The sequence below is a fragment of the Dicentrarchus labrax genome, unplaced genomic scaffold (genome assembly GCF_905237075.1).
Source record: "Dicentrarchus labrax unplaced genomic scaffold, dlabrax2021, whole genome shotgun sequence".
In the NCBI taxonomy this organism is placed as follows: domain Eukaryota; kingdom Metazoa; phylum Chordata; class Actinopteri; family Moronidae; genus Dicentrarchus; species Dicentrarchus labrax.
Window position 1 is genome coordinate 18,814,411 of NW_026136714.1, and position 27,087 is coordinate 18,841,497.

Sequence of the window (27,087 nt, forward strand, 5' to 3'; positions counted from 1 at the left end):
AAAGGTTCTTTTCTCTCTCCACCTACTGCCTCATCTATTCAATTAAATGTCTTTGTAGATTCAAAGGGAGGAAAAACATGGAAAGTGCAAAAAGATTACATCTTTTTACTGATATGAAGTCAAACAAAAAGCAACAACTCACAGAGAGAAGTGTTGTGTTGTTTTGTTGCCTTTGTGCAGTTTTGTGCCAGCTCTCTGTAACTTATTTATGATTCAGGGGACTTGACAGCAAACTGAAGGGGGAATATGAAGAAGAAAGACAACAAAAGAAGGTTATAAACTGAGAATCAAGAAGGAGGATCGGCTTGAGTGGAATGGGAACAGAGACTGAGGAGGAGGAGTGAAAATGTTTTGCTCCATAAGTCCTTCAAGGTGATCAGATGGAAGAAAAGAACAGACCTGAAATAAAAAGACAATAAGGGAAAAAAAGGGAGGAAGGAGGAGAGGGAGTGGGGTGTTTCCCTGTGGCGGAGATCTGTTTGTGTGAACTAATCTCTCTCTCTCTCTCTCTCTCTCTCTCTCTCTCTCTCTCTCTCTCTCTCTCTCTCTCTCTCTCTCACACACACACACACACACACACACACACACACACACACACACACACACACACACATTCCCTCCCTCTTTACCAGTCACTCAGTCAGTTGCAACAACACGCTCACCGAGGTCGGCAGCACAAAGCGGAGTCGCTCTCTTACCAGCTTGCACACACATACCACACTACAACACACATACACACACACACACACACACACACACACACACACACTCACACACACGCTCAGACACTTGACACACACCTCCTCAGAGACGCCCCGGGAAGCTGAAGCAAAACTGACTAGAGGAAGGAAGGAAGCAGGAGAGAAAGCAGCGAAGAGAAGAGAAGGGAAGAAGTAAAAGAAGAAGAGAAGAAGACTGGTGCAGATATAAGAGGACATAAAGATATATTTTGGGAAAATATCAGTCAGGTAAGACCTCTTCTTGTTTCTCTTGCATTCACTCTTCTTCATGATAGCACACTGAATCTGAAAAACCACTACACTGTGCACATCACAGCCAATATTTATACAGAATGCAATCTGTACATCAAGTAAAAATCAGTGTAAAGTCCCACTTCATGCTGTTCCGGGTGAGTACCTGTACACTGTCAGTTGGCAGAGTTAACCTCATTTGCCTTCAAGCTCTGGAAGTTTTTCTTCATCTTTTTGGAAGCTTGCTTGTTTATTTTTTTTCCTGTGAGAAAGTGAAGACATAGAGGTACATTTTGAGCTGCTTGTGCTTGCTTTTTAAGTCACAAATGCATGTGGGGAAAGCATGGGAAGTTTAAGGTTCATTCATCTGTGTAGATTAGGTTGACGAGGTCTCTTTTGTGTGCGCATTCAAGCGTGTGCTGGGGACAGAGTCAGAGACAGAGTGAGTTATGAGGAAAATGAAAACAGAATGAACATCTGTAAGGAAGAAAGTTTTGAAACCTAATAAAAGAGCTCCTGAGTTATGGGGACTTGTGCGCATGCAGTTGATGACGATGTGTTTAATGCTAACACTAGTTCCTTTACTTTCGGTGATGCCGGGGATCAGAATCAGTTATTTTTGCACACTAAATAGCCAACCACTGTTTAAAAAAGAAGGTAAAAGTTTGGTTTAAATGGAACTTTTTCTACTTAGTTTGTGTATAATTCTTATGATTTGTTGTTTGACTTGAAGTGCCTTTATTGATGATAATTTGGTATTTGGTATGATTTGGTCTGCAAGGCACTTGGAGACCTCATATATTCCTACGCTCTGTATGAAAAATCGAGGTTGTCCTCCAAAGAAAAACAGCAGCATCAGTCCTTTCAGCTTAATGACCCCAAATGTTTCTTTAAATTCAAGTGACAAAGCCCTCGAGTGACTGTAGTAATTGTGACTCAGTGTAAGGAGTTGGGTGATGTTATTGTACGGCCACAAAGTCCACAGAGGGAGGTCGGAGTGGTTGGATGGGTCAAAAAAACAGCAGACTTTACCAAGCGAGTTCTCAGTCTCCTAACCTTAATGAAGTCGTCATTGGACCCCAAACTAAGATGTTTCTCTAACCTTAACCATAGCGTTGTCATAGAATAGATTTATTTTCTCAACAGTCATTTTGCAACAATTTTGGGGAGCATAGACAAAGGATCCTACATGCCAATATGGAGCATCAGTGTCGCTGTAGGGAGCACTTACAAACTATGTATTTTGTTGTTTAATTTGGAGGACTTGTTGTTGATTTTTCTTGTGCTTGATTTAATGTCTCACTGGTAGTAATGTCAAATATCCAAACTAAAAAAAAAATCTACAGCATGATTAAGCCAAACTCTGAACATGTGCACAACAAAGCAGTAAATCTCAGCCAGCACCACTTATCATGGCACTCCCACATGACTAATTGGTTAAGTGAGTGTCTACCATTAAAAGCAAGACCTACTTTGGAGCGTCTGAAGTATTCAAACAGACGAAACAACCGCAGTCGGAGAGGCCGCGAAGGGACAGACGTGGTGTGTTTTGTGTTTTTTGACCTTCACCGTGTTTATAAAGAGCTGATGGGAGCAGAGGAGGAGATAGAGAAAGACAGAATAGACAGAGAGAGCAAAGGAATGAATGGAGTCATTGTCTGGTCTGTGCGTGTATGGGTGTGTGTGTGTGTGTGTGTGTGTGTGTGTGTGCATGCTGAATGAGGGGGCGTGTTTTGTGCGTCTCAAAACAAACTGTGAGCAATCAGTATCATGTGAGAGGTTAATGTTACACCAGGATGTGGCGTGTCTTGTAAACAGAGATCCTGATTAATAACTGTGTTACTCAGTAATCATTAGTGAACCATTCATCAATAAATGCTGTTTCATAATTTTATATCTACAATACTATGAAACATACTCAGAAAACTCACCTGGTTCACAGGCAGTCATGTGTTTTATGTTGGACTGAATTGTTAGCACAATGACTGGCCAACTGTAGCTTACTTTGAAGGTCACACCCACAAATTCGAAACTGAAAATTAAATTAAATTATTCAAATCAAACTGTAAAAATTATATGCTGCTAAATGTTGAACTGTTCTTGCTTAAAACATCTGCCTGCTGTGGCTGAAAACAACACAAGTTGTGGGCTGGAAAACTAAAACAATGAGCTTCAGTTGCTATAAAGGGAACTGCAGACTCAGTCAGGTGCTAATTTTCTGTGGGTTCATCACTACAAACAACCTCTTTTACATACAAGTAGTTATATAATCAATTTTAAATATAAAAATACTGATTAGAGCAGCTTTAACTTGTTCATGATCAACTATTGGCATTAAAGCAACACAAACAAAAGTAAAGGAAAATAAAAAAATTGTGGCGGAAATCTAAGTTTTAAAATCATTGTACCAAGACATGTCAAATGAAGTCTGAAAATCCTTCCTTTGCTTTCATTCACACACCCAAAAAGTGACGTAATGGTACACAATAGTGCATGGTGACATCATTGGCAGGTGTGGCAACACAAGTGCAATAAACTTTCAATCAATAGGGGTCAGTATAAGTGTTTTTGCTCTGAATGTATTCAATGATTAAAATGAACGACAACTAATTCTCTAAAGCAGCACTGGAAGTGTCTCAAAAATTGAGCAATACATGCATTATTTCTTATAACAAATAAAAAATGTAAACTTGAGTTATATTACACTTCAGAAGAGTTAAAGTGCTCCACAAAGACCAAAACAAAAGAGGATCACAAATGGCCAAAGCAATTAAGACCACAGACAGTGAACAGGCGAATCAATAAGATAGTGATTAGAATATAAAACACTGTCGATAAAATGCAGACAAGAAAAGCAGCAGTAATAAACACTTCACCTTAAACCAATTTAATATTTTTTCAAGGCATATTTTGCTCCAAACTGTTTCCTGTTTACCTTCGGAAGGAATCAGTTTAATTTCCCCAAAAACTGATTAAGATTACCTACTTACGAAGCTTTGCTGCCGGAGCTTCACAGCTACAAATCCTTGTTTAGACAAAATCCTAATTCTGCAGAAAGCTGGCACCCCAGGGGCAATGCAGAGGAGAACAGTCGGTTTTTCAAAACTGAATTTTCTGCTAAAAAACAAAGAGCAAGAAAGAGTGAGGATAAGTATGGGGGAGGTGAGAGAGATGGAGACAGTGACGATGGAAAATTAGGGACAAATCGTGCAAATTTGATGGAAATATGGCAAGACAGTGTGAGCAAGAGCAATTTGGATCAGAAGTCAAATGGATTTTTTAGAAAATTAGGAACATTGGGCGATTTAAGAGGGAGATAAGAGCATGAGAGCGACACCGACAAAGACATTGTCATCTAGGGGCGGAGGTTTGACGTCTGTGTGTATGTGTGTGTGTGTGTATGTGTGTGTGTGTGTGTGTGTGTGTGTGTGTGTGTTTTAAGGGGGTCTCTGCCACCTTGGTAGCAGAGTACATTATGGCTGTTTGGGCACATTAAGGGGCATTAGCTGGAGGAGCAGCCCTGAATAATGCATGGTCTTTATTTATGAGCAGAGTGCATACGTCCTCTGAAGCGCAATGAACCAGGGCACAGACACATATACACACACTCACACACACACATATATAGAAAGTCCTCCCTTTTTCACTCACTCTCTTACACGCTCTCAAAATCACACAATTTGGCAACGTGCACAATACTTATATTTGTGTGAGAAAGCATGACTGTGTGTGTGTGAGAGAGAGAGGGAGAGAGAGCAGCTGAGTGTGTGACTTACAGTATGTCTGAGATACCTGCAAATTCCTACATGCAGACATAAAAAGGCGACAGCAGACAGTCGGTGCACTCCGCTGAACAGTCCTCAGGTCTGACAGGGCAACCAATGAGCCCATTAACGTCTCACACACACTCTTAGACACACACACACACCAGATCACGCAATGCACTTACAAGAGAGTCATATTCAGATGACTTCCGACAATCAAAAGCTTTAAGTGTCATTTTTACGATTTCCTGCTGTCACAGTTTTATCATGGTGTGCTGAATTTTGCAGCCTCATCCGTTACTTAACAGTTTTTTTCCAAAGTGAGACATCATTTAACTCTCACAGAAAAGACTGCATCCTTGAAAGGGAGAGTTACATGAGATACTTCATCGGCAGGGTGTTATTTTTAACAATGGGAAGGTGATTTAAGGATTGGAGCCGTGACAGATTCAGACTGTTTGAGGGGCAGGGGTGAAAAAAACTATAAAGGGCACCATCGCAGTAAAAACTTTAGTCAGGATTAATTTTACCGCGTTTTGTCCACTGCAAGGGCAACCTAGAGATGACCTTGTATCATGCTTTATCTACCATAGAGATATCTAACAGGGCTTTTTTGCTGTGTTTAAAATGTACAACTTCTTACACTTCTGAAATATTTTAAATAACTTATGTCCGAATTAGTCATTTGCATGTTTGAGTTGATTAACTGCAAATAATTCATATTCTATATTACTGCTTAATATTTTAACAGTAAAGTAATGTTCTACTTTCTGCCAGAAGCTCACAACAGTGTGGTTTTACAATCAATTTGCAGAGACTGTATGTTTGCTTGAAATCTGTGATCTATCACTGTAGCCTTGAAAAGATGGTTTCTCAGTAGCTCATAGCCTGGGTTATATGATGAATAGAGCTTGGAATATGTCACTGTGCCATATGTATGTTTTGTCTCAACTGCTGCAATGGTTTTATGTTTACAAAATTGCCATGGTTGCATGTTGATTTTCATCGTTTTCTTCTACCTGGACTGAGAAAAAGACTGCCTGAAAGGTTGGACAAGTTTTGTTTAATGAGTCAAAAACATTTTGTACAGAAACCAGAGACCTTTAAGGTCTTTAGCAGCAGTTTTATTTTAAGGATGTGGTCCGTGTTTAAAGACCTGGAGCTGGAGTGAGGCCATGTACTCAGGAGGTCAGTGTTAACTGTGTTTGTAAAACCTTGGGGTAGGAGTTCATCAGCCTGGCAGCCACCCGCTCTGTCAGGGTGAAGGTTCACAGTGACTTCAGCTTAGCAGGGAAACACACGCACACACGCACACACACACACACACACACACACACACACACACACACACACACACACACACACACACAAACATGTAGGTTATCGAAGCCATCACACCTCAGCAGTTCTGAGGTGACATGAACTCCTGGTGGTGCAGACAGATGGAGGGAGCCAGCAACACACACGCAAACACACACTTGTAATATACGTTATTATGGTACCACCTGTTTTCTGGCCAAGATCTGCAGGCATCAACCTGACAGCCCCGACCGACATGTGATTTTATTGACAGTTTAACCCAAGTGCGAATGAGAGGATGTTACATTTTGTTGTAGTAAAGATGGATTTATCTCTATAGAAAAAAAAACTCTTTTCAATGTGTCAGATACATAATCAACACTTTATATCTTTCAGCCTGTAGCTACAGGTTGTGAACAATAACTGGGCTGCCACTAAAAACTGCAGTGTCTCAGACAGATACATTTTCTTCACTTTCAAGTTTATTTATTTGCAAATGGGGAACACTGAATTGATTCAGTAAGAGATGCAGAATAATTGGGAATTGATAAAATACTATTAAACTACAACCCCAATAAAAAACATATCAAAGCATCCATATACACTTCTCAAACCACTGCTGCTATTCCTTTAGGTGAAGCATTTCTTTAACTCTGAATTAGCAATTTAAAAAAATAGTTACAAGCCAAAACAAACAGTGTGAAGGCCTGAAACTTAAAAACCAGCAACCACACTGACAGCACTTTTGCCAGCAAAGTTTATTGCAGATTGTAGGGTTAAGCGTTCAGAACTGAACTCTGGACTGTTTTCCTGCACGATGCATTTTAGCTCTATTAATTACGTGATAGTGTATTGATCCCTGGAGGGAACTTTCCTTTCTCTTGCCCTCCTGCACACAGAGCTCAGAGGTCAGCTACAGAGCAGCTGTCCTGAGGCTGGCTGGGTTTCAGTGTTCAGCTCAAGGGCACAACAGCAGGATTAGATTTCTGTCAACACACTGGGCTCGGGCCAAAGTATTCAGGCTGAAGGATGATCTTCCCACTCAATATGAAGGAGAACATCATCACTCTACCTGAGTTGAATACTGATACAGAGGGTCTGAGTGAAGATAGTTCAATCTCATATTGGAGGGTTATTTTACAATTACAGCAATAAAAAAGTTTGCTAATTTGTGATGTGATGCTTGATTCTATATTTTAGCAGCATTTTCATCAGATTCATTAACTTTTTTCTGGTGGTTTATTTTGTGTGTTTTAATGTGTCAGATGCTTTTCAAAATTGCAAACAAAATCTGAAAATTGCTCTCTCACTCAACAGTTTGATAGTGATAAGTAGCAGTTTTCAAACTCTCATATCTGATGAACCCTTCTCCCATCCTCCACTGCCCTGCTGCCTCTTGGTGTCCTGCCAATTAAAATCAATCAACCCAATCTCCCATATCGACCTGCTCTGTACAGTAACAAAGTCATTAGATCTGAATCCTGGCCCGCTCCCAAAATGTACGAAAAAAATTTATCAAAGCAAGGTCATGGAGGGCAAACAGAAAGACTCCAGAGGAGGAAGCAACACTTTAGATTTGTGGGGTGACCTTGATGAATTCCAGACAGTAGCAGGGAGCTCAAATCACAAGCTGGGTGGCAATATGTGTGTGTGTGTGTGTGTGTGTGTGTGTGTGTGTGTGTGTGTGTGTGTGTGTGTGTGTGTGTGTGAGGTTAGTGATGGCTCTCATTAATTCCCAGTTGCAGAGACGGCCTGAGGACTCTGTGTGTGTGTGTGTGTGTGTGTGTGTGTGTGTGTGTGTGTGTGTGTGTGTGTGTGTGTGTGTGTGTGTGTGTGTGTGTTGCGGTGTGACAGGGAGGAAGGAGGTGGTTTGTGGGGGTTAAGTAGGAAGGCAATAAAGCCATTTAAGAGTCATAAAGTGCTTGGTCAATCATAACCACCACCCTGCTAGGCACGTCATGTCCTTCGCTGTGTGTGTGTGTGTGTGTGTGTGTGTGTGTGTGTGTTTAAATGTAATGCTGTGTGTGCACATCTGTCAAGTCAGTGTAATGGTGAGAAAAAACAGAGTGCATGTATGAACGTGTTTCTGTGTGTGTGAGTTTGTGCGTCAATGTGTGTGTCAGTGTGTCATTTGTGTGTGTGTGTGTGTGTGCTGAGGGGGTAAGCGAGCCAGTCTGGAGATTCAGTGGGATACAGGGCTCAAAAAGGGAAAGAAAGGGAGAAAGAAAGAAAAGATGCACCACCAGTGGAGCTTTGTGAAAATTCCCACAGAGATGCAGTGATTAGTGTGTTATGTGTCCGATACATCAGTGTGTTTGTGACTGTAAATACATGTGCATGCATTTGCACGTACGCCTGTGCCTGTGAGTCATAATTTCTGCCTAATTTGTAGCCACTGCAGGACTCTGTGCTTCCTGTTCGGCTTGCAGACACACTTTTTGCATCAGTTTCAACTGTCAAACCAAATAATCTAAAGCAGCCTGCAAGTTAAACTGTGCAAACACCGCGTCATCATCACACGGCGACGTCTGAGAGCTCGTTAGGATATACAGTATTATCCTAATGATCCACAAAAGGAAACATTCCGTCTTCATCTCTTGTTTTTCCTTCCTTGTAACACACTTTAATGGTATAATATGATACATAAGGAAACATAAAGAGGCAGAAATAATACATACAGAAAAGGAAAATAATGAGAAAACAGTATAAGAAGTGAGAATGAGCACCTGATGGATGAAAATTCAATACTTTTAGCTCTGGTTTGGTCTCCATGCTGCATGCTGCCAATAAACTGCTGCACATTTCTTGTAACCATCCCAACAGAAATTTGTATGTGTGTTCCAAAATGAAAGCAGAAAGAAGAGGGGCAAACATGCTGACAGCTGGGAGCTGCTGCAGAGTTTTCCTCACCTGCCTGAGCATCAGAATTTACATCGGGAGGCAAAAAGCTGAGCAATGACACCATCAGTGACATGCTATTTTATTCATTTGTCTTTTGTAAAACCTGCCTTGTTAAATTTTTTTTGCACGTGTGAACATACAGAACTACAGCTGGGAAACAGCACATTTAAGACATAAGGGACACTGTGATTTACTGTCATTTCTTTTCAGAGCATTGGATTTATTGATTGCTATCGGGATGTAAATAGAATTTCAACAACAAAAGACCTTAGGTTTGAAAGGTCCAAACATAGCTGCTAGCTAGGGTATGTGTCTCTCTGTGCGTCTCTGTTGACTTTAGGGCTGACTAGCTGAGACACCAATCAGACTAATCGTCCAACAAAGCCACGAGGAGCCGATTTGGTTTATTACTGTCGCCGTAGGGCACCGCTTGGCCGTAACACCACACCAACTGTGGCATCATCTGTAACCACCACCACCCACCCTGATCCGTTCATTCTCTCTCTACAGCTTTTCTCACTCTCTTTTTCCATCCATCCCAACCTCCTCGCTTTAATAATTATCAACCCCTGGGGTCCACTGCCCAGGTGAGAGTAATCTAAACAATCGTTGCCATGGTAAGCTAACAGCAGGAGTCCAAACACACCTGATGATGCAGATACATCATGTTTTTCTCTGTCCCTTTCTCTTCATGTGTCACTCACTTCCCACTCGTCTACCTCCAACCTACAAATTGTCCTCTTTCACATAAACACCATCTGCTTTCCACCCCCCCACCCCCGGCTCTTTTTTTTTTTGTTTGTTTTCTTTCTGCATGTACAATGTGTGTAACCTAGAAAAACCAAAGTTCAGGACCCATATAATATTTGGGCTCAATGGCCCGTGATGATATTGACCAGACACAACTTGCCCGCCTCCATCTGTCAGTTTGCCCTCGTTCCAGACGCCCATATGTACAGAAGCGTGACACTCAACGTACAGCAAGCGACACTGAATTCACCCGAAAATACATGTTGATGATGTCTGTTGCCCCAGAGCTGCTGACCTAGCTGATGGGCCAAGAGGAATACGCCCAAAGAGATAACCCCCCCAAATACCACGCACACACACACACACACACACACACACACACACACACACACACACACATACATACAAAACAGTCCTGCACCCCTCAAGTGTCCCATCACTCAGTGACAGTCGGGTTAAATCCACTCTGACGGGTCAGTCTCCTCTCACTGTCAGGCCAAGCTGTCGAGGCCACTGTCACTGTGAGAGAGACCACATATGTTATGTCTGTAAGTGTGTGTGTGTGTGTGTGTGTGTGTGTGTGTGTGTGTGTGTGTGTGTGTGTGTGTGTGTGTGTGTGTTTTTGAGCGTGTAAACAAGGATACTGGCAGCGGGGAGGGGACAGGGGTGTGAATTAAGCATGGTGTGTGTGGTCTGTGAAGCTGCAGTAATTAAAATGATGTGTTACCCCTCAAAGGAGTGACCATCAGAAGGTGATCCAGTGTCGCCACCAGTGTCGACCAAATTTACCTAAACCACCTTAAATATAGGCACGTTGTTGTTGCTGTTTGTTTGTGTTGTATTTTTTCGTTTACATTTTTTGTATGTATGCCAAATATCTCAAAACTACTTAACAACTTTCAATGAATTTTGGTGGAGGCTTAGGCCATGGACCAACGAATGAATTATTAGTTTTGGTGTACATAACTCCACTGATAAAGCAGTTAACATCCTTCCTTATAGCTCCTACAATATGAAGCATAGAAGGAAAATATTTTCCTGGATTTTATGACCTTGAAAAAAGGATTATATGATGTAATTTTTCACTAGAATAGACTCAGCATGATCTTTCATTAAGTCTATTTTGTTGCAGAGCTGGATAAACAAGCAGAATAGAACATTTTAGCTACTATAAAATACAGTACATGGCCAAAAGTATGTGGAGACTTGAAAATTACACCCATATGCCTTTAATCCAAAACTGTGGGCATTAATCTTCTTCTGGTAAGACATTAATGAGGTTGGCCACTGATGTTGGGTGATAAAGTCTGGTTCACTGTCGGCGTTCACATTCATCCCAAAAGGCTCTGTCAAGTTCTTCCACCAGACCGGGTTTTGTGCACTAGGGGATTGTAATGTTGAAACAAAAAAAAAGATCTTACTGTTGCCACAAAGTTGGAAGCACATTACTGTTTAAATATCATTGTATTCTGTAGCACACAAGATTTCCCTTCACTGGAACTACGGAGACCTGGAACAAAGGGACACAAAATTATGAGTGAGCACCAAATGTAGAAGAATTTGTAACCTTGTTGGAGAATTGCTTTTCTTTAGAGTGAAGCTACTTGATTCCACTGAGATATTATGTTGTTACAACTCCTGTTTTTCAACCTTGAACGGTGGGTAAACTATTTTGCAAGATGATGCGAGGAAGACAGAGAGAAGACCAAGACAGCCATTGATGGAAAAAAGTGGAATAGAGAAAGAAAGATGGCTCATTGTGTACCTGACTCAGGGGTGTGTCGTCCTGCAGACAACCTCTCTCTCTCTCACCTCTACAAAACACACGACATACGCCAGGTGGGACATGTAAACAGAACACACACACACAGAGACACACACACCAGAGAGATGCAGACGTAAGCGTGGATTGTGTGCCCAGACACTTAGGCCAAAACCCTTTCTAATTACACCAAAATTTACACACACTCCCAGCATACTATTCAGCTCTCCCTCTCTCTCTCTCTCTCTCTCGCTCCCTCTCTTTCTCTCACACACACAATGATTCCTTTGATAAAACTGAATTTCCTAATCAGACTCCCCCTGCGCACTTTCTGATAAAACAAAAACATTAGAATCCCCACTTCTTCGCCTGCACACACACACACACACACACACACACACACACACACACACACACACACACACACACACACACACACAATATTCCTGCTCCATACACACACTAAACACACACCAGAGAGGAGAAGGAGCAGGCACATTTTGGTGTTTGATACGCTTGACCCAGATCTTGGAGCGTGCACGGCAGAAGATGCAAGGAGGAGGAGAGGGGGGATGAGGAGGGAGGGGTTTAAGCAGGAGGATGAGGGGGCTGGGGTATCTGGGTGTTATGCATGTGTGAGTGAATAAGATGATGAGGGAGTGAAAGGGCGGTGGGTGTGGGCCGCTGAGCTGCTCAGATAGTTTTTTTTCCAAAGAGTCTAATTTGAAAAGCAGCAGGGGGCTGATGGGTAAAAGATGGACAGACCTCAGCAAAGGTTAGCGCGAGAGAGATATACACAGAGAATGGTAGAAGCCAACAAATAAAGAAATGATAAAATCACATGAGGCGAAGGGAGGCTTTTCTGCCTGCCAGCCATGTTGGATGATCTCAATGAGAAGCTATTTATATAATCACTACATTGATGTTTTAGTGGGATTTAAAGGATATGGTTACTTTTTGGGCTGCTTTTAATTTGATACAAACCTATTCACTAATACTTTAGTAGATAAACTATTAGTTTACAATGCTAATGTTCACTAAAGTGCACTAATTTGGCAGCTAGTAGACAAGAAATGAATGTAGTAAATAGAAATGTGTATTTATTGTTTTTTTTTATCCTAGCTCATTTTCCATTGTAAATGAGAATTATTTTGTTATGGTACAGGTAGTACTGTAGAAATGATTTGTTGTCACATTCAGGGGAATTGATTAAGACTAAGTCTTGTGGTTGCACCAGCAACATACAGTCACAGCATAGCCTGAGTGCACTGGGTTGCTGACGCTTAAGTGTATGACCACTTAACAGTGAGACCATTTTGAAATTATGGCTGATTGATCGTTGGGGAAAGCCATAGCAGTAGTACGTAATGTTAAAATCAATTATTTTCAATAAAATGTGGCCTATTGAAAAGTTTTTAAAATATTTATTGCACGTTCACATCATTTGAAGAAGGGCAACATTGTTCATCATGATGCACAGATTCATCATATTGGACACAATTTGCAAATTGAGTGTGGAAAAACAACTATTAATCAGTTACAATGTACAACTGCTGCATAATAATTAGGCATTTTAGACTTGAATGGGATTATATTATGTTCAAAAGAGACTGTGCTCCCAAGAAAAGAAACAGAATCAGACCTTTCAGTAAATGCACAAAGAAATAATCCTGCTCATAGGAGCATCAGATCAGAACACTTCTACATGTCGCAACAGAGGAACTACATATTCTGTCATTGATTTAGAGGGCTTGTGGTTCCAGAATCTCTCTCTATTCATTACCAGTATGAAGTATTCCACTTGTGCACATGATTTTGTTATTAATGACCATACATCCTTTGACAGCACAGACAAACATCTGAAAGAGAGATAAAGAGACTCAGGACCTACTTGGGCCGTTCTGTTTTTCCCCCTTTTGTCTATTTCCTCCTCTCTCTGTATTTTTCTTTACTCTAAAAGATCAAATCTTTATCTCATGTGGGTAACTACACATATCTTTCCCCAGGCTCAGTACCTGGTGCAGAATGCCTTGAACGCCTCACACAGATAGATAACAGTGGCTGGAAGAGCCGAAATTCCTTGACTTCAATAGAGATGGGAGTTGTTTTCACTCTCTCATTCACATCTGATATTTCTTTCATCTTATCAATGAACTTTGAAAGACCTGGCAGCAGGTAGGAAGCTGTGTTGGGCTCAGGACTTTTGTAACATATTGTGATGGGAAAGGGAGAAAGGTGGGCTTGCAGAATCTCTCGAGTATCTTTTCTGTATTCGTACATCGTCAAACATATTAAACCACCATCCAAATTCTCACTGTTCATTGTCCTCCATCTTTTTTGTACGATAACACAACACTAACGCGGCAGTCGGCCCGATCCGGAAGCATGACCAATTCCTGTCTTTCTCAGATGGCTTCATCTATTTTGATTACAGACCCCCCTCTGAGTGTTGGCCATCACCACTCCAGGCGGGTAATGGGAACAGAATGGGAAATAGGACCAGCCTTGTTACATTTCGGTTTTTATTCTGAAAGGCAATCATCTGCGTAGCTGTGGTTTATGTGTGCGTAATCGGCAAGCCTGATTGGTAGAGCGGAAGCGGGGCACAAGAAGGTATATAGAGTCAAACAGAAAGCTGAGAAAGTGCGGCTGAGGTGGACGTTTGGAGGTAAAGAAAGACAAATAGCCGAGGAAATAAAGGTGGGATCCCGCAAATAAAGGAGGAGGAAGGAGACCAGTGTGTGAAAGAGAGATGGATGAGGGGGGAATGAATAGAAAATGAAAGAAAGAAAGGAGGACAGAGAGAGTTTTATCTGACTCTCACAGCCTTGGTGATATGACAGGCTTGGCAATCCAAAGCGTTTTACCATGCCACCCCCTACCAGGGACAATCTTCCTTGGTGCCTTACACACACACCCTCCTGCAGAGCACACACACACACACACACACACACCAACTGTACCTCAGCCCCATCCTGCCTCCCTATAACCCTCTGTCTCTCTGTACAGGATAATCCTTCCCCCACCCCCAAATACCATCGCTCAGTAAAAAGATATTTCCAAGGGCCTGGATCGTGGGCAGTCGCATGCTGCGTGCTGGCACAAAAGGCAAAGGCACAGCACACATGCAGATGAGATGAGATACACACACATACACACACATCAAAACTTATAAGACACAGAGACTCTCCCAATACGCAGATGACAGCATCTGCCTTTCACAGATAATTACACTCCACCCTTTTCTTTTTTCTCTCCGTCTCTATCTTTTCCAGCCTGGATAGATACTCGTGTTTGTCAATATGGAGAATTCATGCATCATTGACAATCCTGGCATTGTTGTTGTTGTTGTTGTTTGTTCTCCCTTTTCATGCTGGCTAATGTGAATCACAAGAAGCGATGAGCAGAAGAGGCAAGGACTTGTAATGACTCATGTGAGCCTCATTGAGCAGGGCTAAGAGGCTAACCTAGAGCTCATATGGCACCGATAAAAAGAGCTGTCCAACCATCAAGTGAGGCTAATAAAGTCAGCCATTTTGTGTCATTTACATCAAAAAGGCCATGCGTGAAGTACATCAAGTTTTAACCTGTGTGTAGAAAATCTAATAATTTGTAGAGCATTATCTCATACAAAAGCAACTCAAAACAGTAGACAATAAATTAAAACTTTAATACAAAGAGTACAACAATGTACTGTATACTCCAGCAATGACAAAAAACTAAACGGAAATGTCTGGGAAAGGTTTTTCTTTCAAAAATGTATTTTTTTGTTTTGTATAATGAGTAAAAGTACAAATTGGGTATTTTAGATTGTACTGACATACACATAAAAGTACAAATTAAAGGCTTTGAATCCAGAAATTTCAGGAAACAGTGAAGAAAGTTGTGCAAAAATATATTTATATCCCATAAAAAGTTTCAATTAAGGTGAATTAAGGACAGGACACTTTTGACATGTACACTGAGCTGTTTCTCATTTCTAAATCCAATCCTGTCTCATTTCCAATCCGTCAAGATTAAAAGTTCATTGACTCAAAAATATTTCAGGGCAGAAAGGTGCGCTTGTATTTTATTTATGAGCAGCTAAGAGGCTGCTGCAGGGCATCCCCATTAGCATGGTGCCGTGGTTTGTTAGCAGATCCACATACACAGGAACGGTTTCAAACAACTCACAGAAAAAGACTCTGGATCAGGCTGAGGAAACAGAACAAAGGTTAGGGTTGAATAGGACAAGGAAAGGAGAGAGGGAGGGTGGGGGGGAGATAGAGTAGAGACTGGAAGGTCATGAGGTGAGGTGGAAGCGAAGCGTCTTGACAGCAGGGGAATATTCCAGTTTACGGAGGAGTCACAAGGGACTCACGCAACCACTTAACAAAAGGCATGTGTCTCGCTGTGCAATACACACTTCTACACACAGACACACACAAACCTCCCAAAAGATCTCTCTCTTTGTCTCCGTTGTTCTCATACACACACATAAACTGTACACACTCCACACTGTGACTGGCATCAGCCCACAGTTTGCCACTTTACATCAAAATGATGACTGTAGTGCTTTGGCATTCTCTCTGCTCGCTGCGGCACCTTCAGAAACGTTCTGAGTCTGCAATTAGCCAATAATAATAGATTTTAGCTTAATGTAAATATAGTATCAGTATCTGTGTTGGCCAATATGTACAGAAAGATTATTTTTGGGGCTTTTTTATTGCCTTTATTTGATAGAGCAGCTGAAGAATGACAGGAAAGTGGAAAGGATGTGCAACAAAGCTGCTGTGGTAAGAACTCAGCCTCAGTACATGTATGCACATTCAGGTGAGTTAATGGGGTGCCCCACAAACTAGGTTTGACGTTATAAGAAAACAGTAGATGGGTTTCCATCCACCTGTTTTATTGTGTTTTAGTGGAAAAAAGTCAAATTAAAGCTGCAAGCAGCGTTGGGTGGGACCATGCAACTCAGGGCGTGCTGCAGCCGCGTCACGTGCCGTCGTAACACGTGCGGACCACGACATGAAAATTTCACGTAAATCAGCTCAAAATCACCACGCAGCACTTACTTCCTGTTGCCAGTAGGTGGCGCTCTCACTATATCTGAATATTGTCATGTAGACGTGTTCAGGGCCGGACTGTTATTAAACATGTCAAGTTTCATTGAGATTGGACCACGTACACGGAAGTTGTGAGGATTTGTTCAGGGTCGAACTGTTATATGTGAAGTTTATTGGAGTACTATCTGTTTAATGGCCAATTGGCAGAATTTGACACGTCGTCACCGGCATGCGTGTCGACGTACAGTCACAAATAGCACAACTTTTGATCAGCAACATATTTTGACTGTATTGAACCTGGAGTGTTATTGGTGGATATAAGAAGTCATTTTTTCTGTTTTGATTTTTTTGAAAAAGTCAGTTTTAGTCTGAAAATCAAAGTCAATGATATCTACGTGGGCTGGCACAACAACAATCTGTGGCACAGCAGGCCTCCTCTTCCCATAGAAAGACTGAGCAGACAGCTGCTGCAAAAGAAATATGCCACATCAATATACTATGAAAATATGTAATAAATAAGCCATAAGCAAATCAAGATCAAGCCCACTTTGAATTATTTGTGAGAGAAAGCTGTAACATTGATGTGCATATTAGTATATCACCCACAAAAAAAAACACACCAAAATATGCAATAGAAGTGTAATTAAAACCATCATAATGAAGTGACCATATATGGTTCCTCGCCCGATAAAGAGTTAAAGAGCGCCACCTAGTGTCGATGGCCTAAAATTGTGCACAATGCCTAAGGAAGACATGAGGAACTACGGACCCAAGCTTGGTGGCAATTGGACCTACCAGTGTGGAGAAATGCTACACTTCCTGTTTTTACCAAAATCTATAGGAAGTGCTAATTTTATAACAGGCTTATTTTTTGAAGTATCGAAGTTCTTTGAATCTTGTTTTTTCCAGGACATTCCCCAGATGCTACGTGAAAAGTTTCATGTGAATCGGACAAAGTGCATAGGAAATACACGAAAAAGTAGTTTATGGACATTTTGGGCTCTAGCAAAAAAAACTCCAGCCGAAAATGGGCGTGGCCTATATGGGGAGATTCAGCTTTATTCACCGAACACGTTGATATAAGGTTTTTGAATGTGCGACAAAAGACGCGGAAGTTATTAGCCTAAATGTAATTTCTTGACAATAGCGCCACCTAGTGGCTGACCCAAAAGCGACGCATAGAATATAAGATTTTTCACAAGGCCTTTGCCAAATAAAATTGAGTTTTCGTATATGTTCAGGGGGGCAACAAATCTGGATATTGTATTTTCAGAAATAAGAGGCTCTTGGACAAATGGGCTTTTGGTCCAATGGGACATGTTTTGGACTATTTGGGGTTTTGGTATAATGGGGTGTCTGAACAATGGCCAGTCCCCACAGAGATACTTTAGTCTTGTTAAATCCAGATCACAAGTGCAGCCTCTCAATTCTCAGCCGTGACTTGGCAGTAAAAAGTCAAATGGAATATAATTTTATATTAAGTCAATATATTATGCCCTTCAAAACTGACAAAAGATAGGGAGTCTTTTATCTTTCTCTGGTATAATCTTATGTTTGAAAATGCCATGCATTGATTGATTTCACTCACACATTTTTAAAATCAACTGTTTATTAATCATGAATATGATTTGATTATATTGTAAAAAAAAACAACTCAACAGTCAGGTTCTGGTCCAACCTGGTGGTTAATTCTGATTTCTTATGATTAATTATATGTTTTTAAACCCATTACTCACAAAACACCTTTAACCAAGAAGATACTGAAGAAGTATATATTTTCTATGTTTTAGAATACATGTATTAAGGCCGATCCTCACTGCTAACAGCAACAGTGAACGCTCACCACACCCATAACACCTACATCAAACCACTTTACACTGAAACTCCCATCCACAGTCATCGAGGGATGGCAAAGGTTGACACATTGATGACGACAGTGTCACCAAGCCAGGGGATAGCACAGAAGGTCGGGGGTGCAGCAGTGCTCCCTGAAGGTGCAATTAGTGCTCCGCTACAGGAACAAAGCTAGACAGGGTTCCTCCTCTGAACCAGAACATTGTTACACTAATTAATAACTCTGTCGCATCAGGGCGGCTTCAGCACAATAACAACAGCAACAACAGGAAAAGCAAAAGAACAAGAGGAAGGGTTTAGTGTTTCGCTAACAACTGTGTACTGAGGTAATTAAAGGAAATCCTCACTAAAAGTTTTCAGTCCTGTTAAAAAGTTATTTGCAAATTGAAGCTGCAAACAGTTTAAGGACCATGTTTATGTCCATGGTGTATTTTCTAAATAATGCGCCTCAAAACTGACAAAATTTCCAGTGTAGCTGGAATGGAGTTTACTAACAGAAACGATTTCAGCTCTCACAAACACAGGTTTCTGTGCAAGAGCATCTTTAGGCAGTGAGAAATATACAACATACTGATCTCTCCCTCCAAAGCAGCTTTAATAGATGTCAGCAAAATGGGGGAAAAAACAAGAAATCCTGTGTTCAGGCATTTTTCAGATGTTTACCCCACTGCTATGCTTGTAGTGACACTCCAGTAATTCCCACAGTTTTTCCCACTTAACAGCTCTTTATTACGATATGAACAATACAACATGAATGTGGCATAAATTGAAACTCTTATATTTCTATGGTTTCACCAACCTTTGGTGTTGAACTATTCCTTTAACTGAGCACTGGCTGAAGTTGTATTTTTCCTTACAAAAGCATTCATTGCTTTGTTTATGTTCTGTTGACCCGTCAACCCTATAAAATTGTGGTTGACACTGTGACATAATGTGTACATGTCTCATGATGCCGCTGTTCATGACTTGCAGATCATTTTGGTCAGGACCAGTGCAAGCAATGTAAGCTTATGTAGTTACTCAGAAACTCTTTTCTTATCAAACCTCTGTTTCATGCTCATGTTCTTTAAAACACATCGCAGCCCAGGGAGCTGTGGAGCTCAGTGGTTAAGTGGCCGATCGGTTTTGTTCGAAGACACTGGTCTATGTGCCTTGCTCAAGGGCAAAGCATTGTTTAGAAGGAGAGAGTGTTACACTATTCACTGTCTCTGAATGAATATAATGTATATGAAAATTTTGTGGTGTCAAAACAAATCACAAGCATTCCCAGAGATGATGTTGGCAGATCATGAGTGGCTGATTGCAACTTTGTTTTTTTCTCATAGCAGATGAGATGATATTTGATGCTCAGTTGAAACAAAACAGTCTTGGAAGAAGGATCAGTTTTCTTTAATGCATCTGTAAAAATTTGTTTTCTTGACACATGAAACCTCCAGTGGTGCAAAATAACTAAGTGTACTTTAGATAAGTAGCCTGCAATTTTCAAAGAGGCATTTCTTCTCTGAACTCTGAACAGTTTGAACCCAGAGAGGTCAGATTATCCAATATATCCAGATTTATGTATCAGAACTTTGTTTTTCCTCTCCCAGTAATCATCTTACAGCCGACTTATCTTGTGTCCCTTTGGAGGGGCACGGCCCCTAGTTTGGGAACCTCTGGATACAGCTCACTGTATAAAGTTATTAAAACTTGCTCTACTTCAAGCAGATACAACTGTAAAATGCTGTTTTACACATGTGTTGTGTCAGTATTAACAATCTATTATATATCCTAATTTACCTTGCAAAGGCAGTTCAACTGCAGAGCGAGTACTTTTACTTTTGATCTTTTATTTATTATTATTTATTCAGTATTTAGTTGATGATACATTTATACTTTAAGTAGGATTTAAAATGCAGGACTTTTACCTGTAATTTTTTCATTGTTGTATTGGTACTTTTCCTGAAGTAAAGGATATTAATACTTCTTCCATCACTGGAAACCTCACCAAGAGACACAGTGCAGCATTCAGACATTCAAGATTCTCTGCAACTTGTCTTCTATACTGTAAAAATGGTTCAGCTCATCTCAGAGGGGTGTTAGTGCTCCTTGGGGAGACCCTAAACCTCATAACAGCATTAATTTTCAATGCATCTCCTCTATGTCTGCTTTAGATGTAGATTAATATTTTAGTATCTTCTTGCCATAATCACATCACAGCACTATATTCTGGGCTGAAACCACCACTGCTTGGACAGAGACTTTGTAAAATGGCATATTAGACTGCAGAGGCGTCTCAGACATATGGGATCATGAAACAGTTGAGCAAGCATGCGTGCACGGAGCGACTGCTGTATCTATGCGAGATGAAAAGAACCGCTCTGTGACTACACTCTTGTAATCTGAGTGATGCCAACACTGCTTCCTCCCCCGCTCAAAGCAAACATTTCACATTTTGATTCTTTTTGTACAGAAGGTTTGGTAATTTTATTTGGGCGAGACACAGATTCACCTGTTTTTCAAAACTGTGCATTTTCAGTAGATCTGTTAGTGTAGTGTATTTTTCACTGTCAGAAATGCAGGAAAGTGTGGGGCGCCCTGGTAGCTCACCTCGTAGCACTGGCACCTCATGTACAAAGGCTGAGAAAAAGAAAGTGCACTATTTATGTAACGGTATTTAATATGTATATTTTTCTGTCTTCCATTACTGTGCCAGTATTTTAAGAGGACATTTGTGTGTGTTATGTGGACCCCAGAAAGATTAGCAACTGATATTGCAGAAGCTAATGAGGATCCAATGAAATAACCAAATATTCAAATAAGTGGCTATGATGGTTGACAGAAATGTTGATTTTTAAGATTTGACACGTCCTTGTTTTCAAAACTACAGTCTGTATCTGTTATAAAATGTGCTAATATGTTGTCATAAACTTTAAAAAGATTACAGTTGATGACAATGATTTCTGTTAATAGTATGGGGGTATTAGTAAAGTAATATTTGATTTAGAGGACTTCATATTGCTTGTTTATCAGCAGCATCTCTGCCAAGTGTGTCACTTTTCTACCTTGTATTTCTACCAAAAGGCCAATATTACAGAACAAAGTGGTAGAGTGAGACAGCAAAGGTGGACAAATAACCATTATTTGTTTCTTGGCTCATAGGTTGTCCAATTGAAGAGCTCCCTCCTGAGGCCCCCTGCTGACTGTTAACAAGCACAACTCTGTACAAGTCTGGGAGCTTCATGAGTGTGTGCACATAACCTCCACTCCACCTCTGTGTGTGTGTGTGTGTGTGTGTGTGTGTGTGTGTGTGTGTGTGTGTGTGGCACCATGCTGTGGACAGTGCTACTAGCGCTGCTGGTGCTTCTGCTGCTGCAGACTCAGCTGTCTGTGTGCTTAAGGGAATTACGCAGCGGGGGTTCCAGCTCCCCTGCCTACTCCTCTTCATCATCCTCTTCCTCCTCCTCTTACAATACCACCCAGCAGCGGCTGCCCGGAGCTATTATTATTGGCGTGCGGAAAGGCGGCACCAGAGCCCTGCTGGAGATGCTCAATCTGCACCCAGATGTGGAAGTGGCAAAGGCTGAGGTAAACGACCATCACTGTCACCAAATAACTGAATTTAAGAAGAGTAGATTTGAAGTGCTGCAGTAGGTGCTGACCACACCAGGGTGGGTCAAGACAAACTTGACACACAGACCACCTAACAAACACTGCACATTTGTCCTAAAACAGCACATTAGTCTATCCAGTCCACAACAGCTTAAGAGTCAAACATCAGCAGCAGATCAAATATGCACAACTTAAAGAGAGAGAGAGAGAGAGAGAGAGAGAGAGAGAGAGAGAGAGAGAGAGAGAGAGAGAGAGAGAGAGAGAGAGCATGAAACAGCCAAAGACACACAAAAAGGCAGCACATTTTCCAAATCGACCAGTTTAGTTAAGGTTGATAAAAAAATTATCCAATACCTGAGACATTTGATAACAAATCCATAATTTCCCAATTTAACAAACTTATTCAGCTAGTTCAGTGATACTGACAGCACTGTAGTTAGGTGAGGTAGCAGGTGAAGTTTACTGGTCATTTGCTCTCCTGCTAATCTTCTCAGGACCGCTCAGATTAATCTTTTGATTCTTTGAAGGGGCCAGACCCCTAGGTTGGGCGCCACTGGATTTAACTAGCCAACTGATTATAAAGTAGATAAAACTAGCTCCAAATGCCGCTCACATATTGACAAATCAATTTTGAACGATCTAATAACGTCATAGTTAACAATATATCAGTCACAGTGGACACTTTACTGGAGAGGAAGTACTTTTACTGATACTGATACTCAAACCAGGCTACACAAAGCTGATGATACTTCTGTACTTTTACTGAATTTTGAATGCAGGAGCTATACTTATACATTGTTGTATTGGTACTTTTACTGAAGTAAATGATCTGAGTATGTCCTCCACCATCACACAGATTAGACTCACACATCCAGAGATGGGAAGTATACACAGTCAAGTACAGTACATAATTTGTAATCCAAATGTAACACAGCTGCAAAAACTATTTACAACCAATTTATATGTCAATTAAAAAATCTAAATTAACCACTGCACACTGGAAAGACTACTGTGATTTATGTGAGCAAACCTGAGGAAGCTGCAAGTGAAACGTGTTGTTCGCTCTTACATAAATCACAGTAAAGTCATTCCAGTGTGCGGTGGTTAGTTCTGATATTCTACTACATGGTCCTTCCACCTACCAGCACTTCACTGTTGTTGGCAGTGCATGGGGAGTTTGTTTACAAATCATATATTTTAAATTAGTCTTTATTGGGAAACACACAAAAAGCCAATTTTTTTTTCAAAGTTATTTTTTGGGGCTTTTATTGCCTTTAATGGATAGTGACAGCTGAAGGTAGACAGGAAAGGGTACAGAGAGAGGGGATGACACACAGCAAAGGGCAGCAGGTCAGATTCAAACCCTGGGCTGCTGCAGCAACTTGGTACATGGTTGCCAGCTCTACCAGGTGAGCTAACCAGACGCCCACAAAAAGCCATTTTTAAAGAGTGATTAATCTAGTAATCTAAAAAAAATACTCTGAAGATTAATCCACAATAAAAAATAATCATTCATTTCAGCCCAACTAAACTTGTTACTCTAAACTCCGGTTGGCTGTAGTTATGAGTTACTTTGCAGATTATAATTCCACATTTACCTTGAGAATCATAAAATATAAAGCCTTTCTGAATTTGAAACTTCCCAACTGTGTATAAAGAAGTTATACCCAGTGCTAGCTGGACCATCTATAATATTAAAATGCTGCTTAAAGGTTACCACGTTAATAGTTTACAGTGTGAAAGAGACCATTCTTCAAAATGATGCTTTTAGTTGTGATACTTAGGTATATTTTTCTTTTGGGTATAATGTGGGACATTATCACACATTGCCAAATACCACTTCATATGATTGGAGGAATAACCATAAACCATTACATTTCATTCAGGGAAAGTTATGTCAAGGCACTGACAGATCAAATCAAATCGAATACATTTGGCTCAAAGAATCTGAGATCCAATGACACTTGGAAGTTCAACCTGCATATTAAGCCCACAAATCTTATTATATGGAGGTCAGAGACAGCTGTAAAAACATACATGAACGTACATACATGAACGTAAGAAAAGTCATCATACCTTTCAATCCATAAAGTTGGGGTGGTAGAGGGAGCTGACTTGAAGGTATAAGGAGAGCAATAATGAGAATTGTGATTTAATAAAGGCCACCCTGTACGTCCATATGAATATACCAGTAATTGGATGTCACAAGTCAGCTGGTAGCCAATCAGCCAATGTATCAATGACCCACTGATCCTTAAGCATGAGTTAACACAGATAGCTGATTAGCTGATGCGAGTGCGACTTCAGTGCTCTGCCAGAACTGATATAATGGTCCAGTGGTGATAAATCTGCTCCACTGATGGACTTCATCAGTGTACTAATTGCTTCTGTAGCTAACCTCTTACTTCCCCAATACAAGTAGCATCTGCTGTTTAACCTGTGAAACTATTTAGGGGAATTTTGTATCCCACTCTAGGTGAACTTTTACCCTATTATCATTACCGATGCAGAGAGGCAAAGATAAAATGAGAACAAAGTCAGCTCAGCCTATATGTGGTTGACAGTGTACTTGTGATTATGAATGATGACAGGGCCTGTCCCGAAGAGAGAAATCTTAACCAGGGTAGTCTGAGATGAGGAACTAAAAGTTGGAAAGCTGGCGAAAAGGAATAGATTAGTTTGGACAAGATTGGGACAAAATGAAAAGAGCTCAGTGTCTTTTTAATGGTGAAAGGGTTGTAGTTAAATTTCATCCCTACACATTGTTTCAGTGCAGCTCAAGAAAGGTTTTCAACACCACTGCATCAAGAAGTGAAATTTCATGGACATGTACTGCTTTCCTTATCTTCACACACACTTCTGTCCCTCTGTCAGGTGCACTACTTCAACGTGGAGGAGCACTACCGCCGAGGCCTGGCCTGGTACCGAGCCCAGATGCCCTTAACCCTCCCTGGTCAACTGACAGTGGAGAAGACCCCCGGCTACTTTGCGGCCCCTCAGGTTCCTGCGCGCATCTGGGACATGAACCCCGCTGTCCGCTTGTTACTCATCGTCCGGGATCCAGCCGAGAGGTTGGTCTCAGACTACACCCAGGTCCTCCACAATCGCCTGACCCGCCACAAGCCCTACCAGCCGCTAGAGGAGCTCTTGATTCACAAGGGCCACATCGACCCTGGTTACAAGGCGCTGCAGAGGAGCCTGTACCACCAGCATCTGGCCCGCTGGCTGGAGGTCTTCCCCAGGGAGCAGATCCACGTGGTGGATGGCGACGCCCTTATCCGGGATCCCTTCCCCGAGCTGAGAAAGGCGGAGAGGTTTCTGGACCTTCCTCCCAGGATAAGCCCCAACAACTTCTACTACAACACCACCAAGGGCTTCTACTGCCTCCTGTCTGCCGGACACGACAAGTGCCTGGACGAGTCTAAAGGCAGGCCGCACGCACCGCTGAGCACCCAGGCCTTTAAGAAGCTTTGTCGCTACTTCAGGAAGCCCAACAAGTTGTTCTTTGAAATGGTGGGGAGGTCGTTTTCCTGGTGCTGATCCAGTGGAATAGCAACTGTGGAGATAAAACACCTCCTGAACAATACCAACACATTCAGGGACACAGAGGGAGAAAGAAAACTGTTGTTTGTGTGTTTTTGTATGTAGATGAGTGGAAAGATTTTAGTTCAGTTAAAGTCATAAACATTTCTTGTTGTTGATACCTACTCAGGTATAAATGTGGCCAACAAGAGCAGCACATGATGTGTGTGAAGATATGAGGAGAATTCAAACTGCTTGTGTTGAACATGTGGCCAACACAAACCTTTACCATGACCATACTGGTGCCTCCTTGGATGAACTCACTTGAAGAAGCTACAAGAACACTGTGCCATACACAAGTTTGGAACTGAAAACACAACTAGAGGCCTGTTAGTGCTTTTGTATTTGTGTTAAAAGAAGATGTGCAGACTTTGAAGTGATGTAGAAATAGACAAGCGGTGAAAAGATGGTTGAATTGATTGTTTGCACTATAAACTCTAATTGCTTAAAAAGTCAATCGAAGTTCAGTGTAGACAATTTCAAACAGAAAGCAACCCCTGGCATTGATTTTTCTCAACGGTTGTAACATGTTTGTGTGTTAGTAAAAAATGTTTTAGTTGATGCCTCCTGTTTACTTCATCCTTTGTTATTTTACGAGGCAAACTTTTAGATGTTCAATGAAAATATCTTTTGCTGTTTTTACAGTAGCCACATTGAAAACTTGTTTTTGGTTTCTCTTAAGTTTCAAGGCCAATGTAGTACTATTGCTAGTTTGTGTTTTTTTTTTAAGACGTCAATCTAATAAATGTGTTCAGTCTCCTGCCTGGTACCAGACTGCATTGAACCCAGCTGTAAGGTTTAAAAACATCAAACATAATGACACATACAGACGCTGACAGGTCTCTCTGAAAGCTCCTCTCTTTTAAAGTGTATGGAGATGTTCTCTGTCAGGGTCGATCTAACATGTTCTTTACATTGAGGATCAAAGGACGCCTACGTTTCTTTTCATCATGAAGTAAAGGAATTACCTCCAGTTTCACCACCACACTGTAACAAATCACACCTGTTTGATACCTGACTTTATTCAAAGCCAGAATGGATATTTTAAGTTAATTCAGTTCATCTGGAAGGATCCGTCATGACATAAGTGTATAAAGTTGAAATCGTTGGATTAAAGGATAGGTCATCTGTTTTTAACACAGACATTGTGCACAGATTGATGTGTGTCTCGCTAACCCACACTCCATTAGACAGGGTTAAACAGAGTTGAATCAATTGTTTGGTGTATAAAATGCGTGATAATAGTGAAAAATGCCCATTGTATATTCCTAAAGCTAAAGTCTTTAAAGGTTTTAGTTTGTTTTGTCCGACAGTCCTAAACCAAAAAGTATTACATTTAACACAATTAATTTGACATAAAAAGCATGATTGGAAATACGAAATAGGCAATTTTTGTTTGAACCAACAGTTGATTAATTATCAGAATAGCTGAGTTCAGCTCTAAATCTGACGTGAAGACGTGTTTAGTGGTGAACACACACCATAAAACATAAAACCGACAAACTGATATTGTTTTATTTGACTCAATGCATAGAATTTTAATATTGTACTCGACTGAATTATAATGC

At 41.0% G+C, this 27,087-nt stretch overlaps 1 protein-coding gene across 1 annotated transcript; it reads left to right on the forward strand.

Annotated features, from left to right (window-relative positions):
• Positions 1-621: 621 nt before the first annotated feature.
• Positions 622-26,660, forward strand: hs3st1l2 (heparan sulfate (glucosamine) 3-O-sulfotransferase 1-like 2). Its single transcript, XM_051423908.1, has 3 exons — positions 622-968; positions 21,488-21,913; positions 24,812-26,660. The coding sequence occupies exons 2-3, from the start codon at positions 21,656-21,658 to the stop codon at positions 25,475-25,477; spliced, it is 924 nt and encodes a 307-aa protein (XP_051279868.1). The 5' UTR covers positions 622-968; positions 21,488-21,655; the 3' UTR covers positions 25,478-26,660.
• Positions 26,661-27,087: the final 427 nt, after the last annotated feature.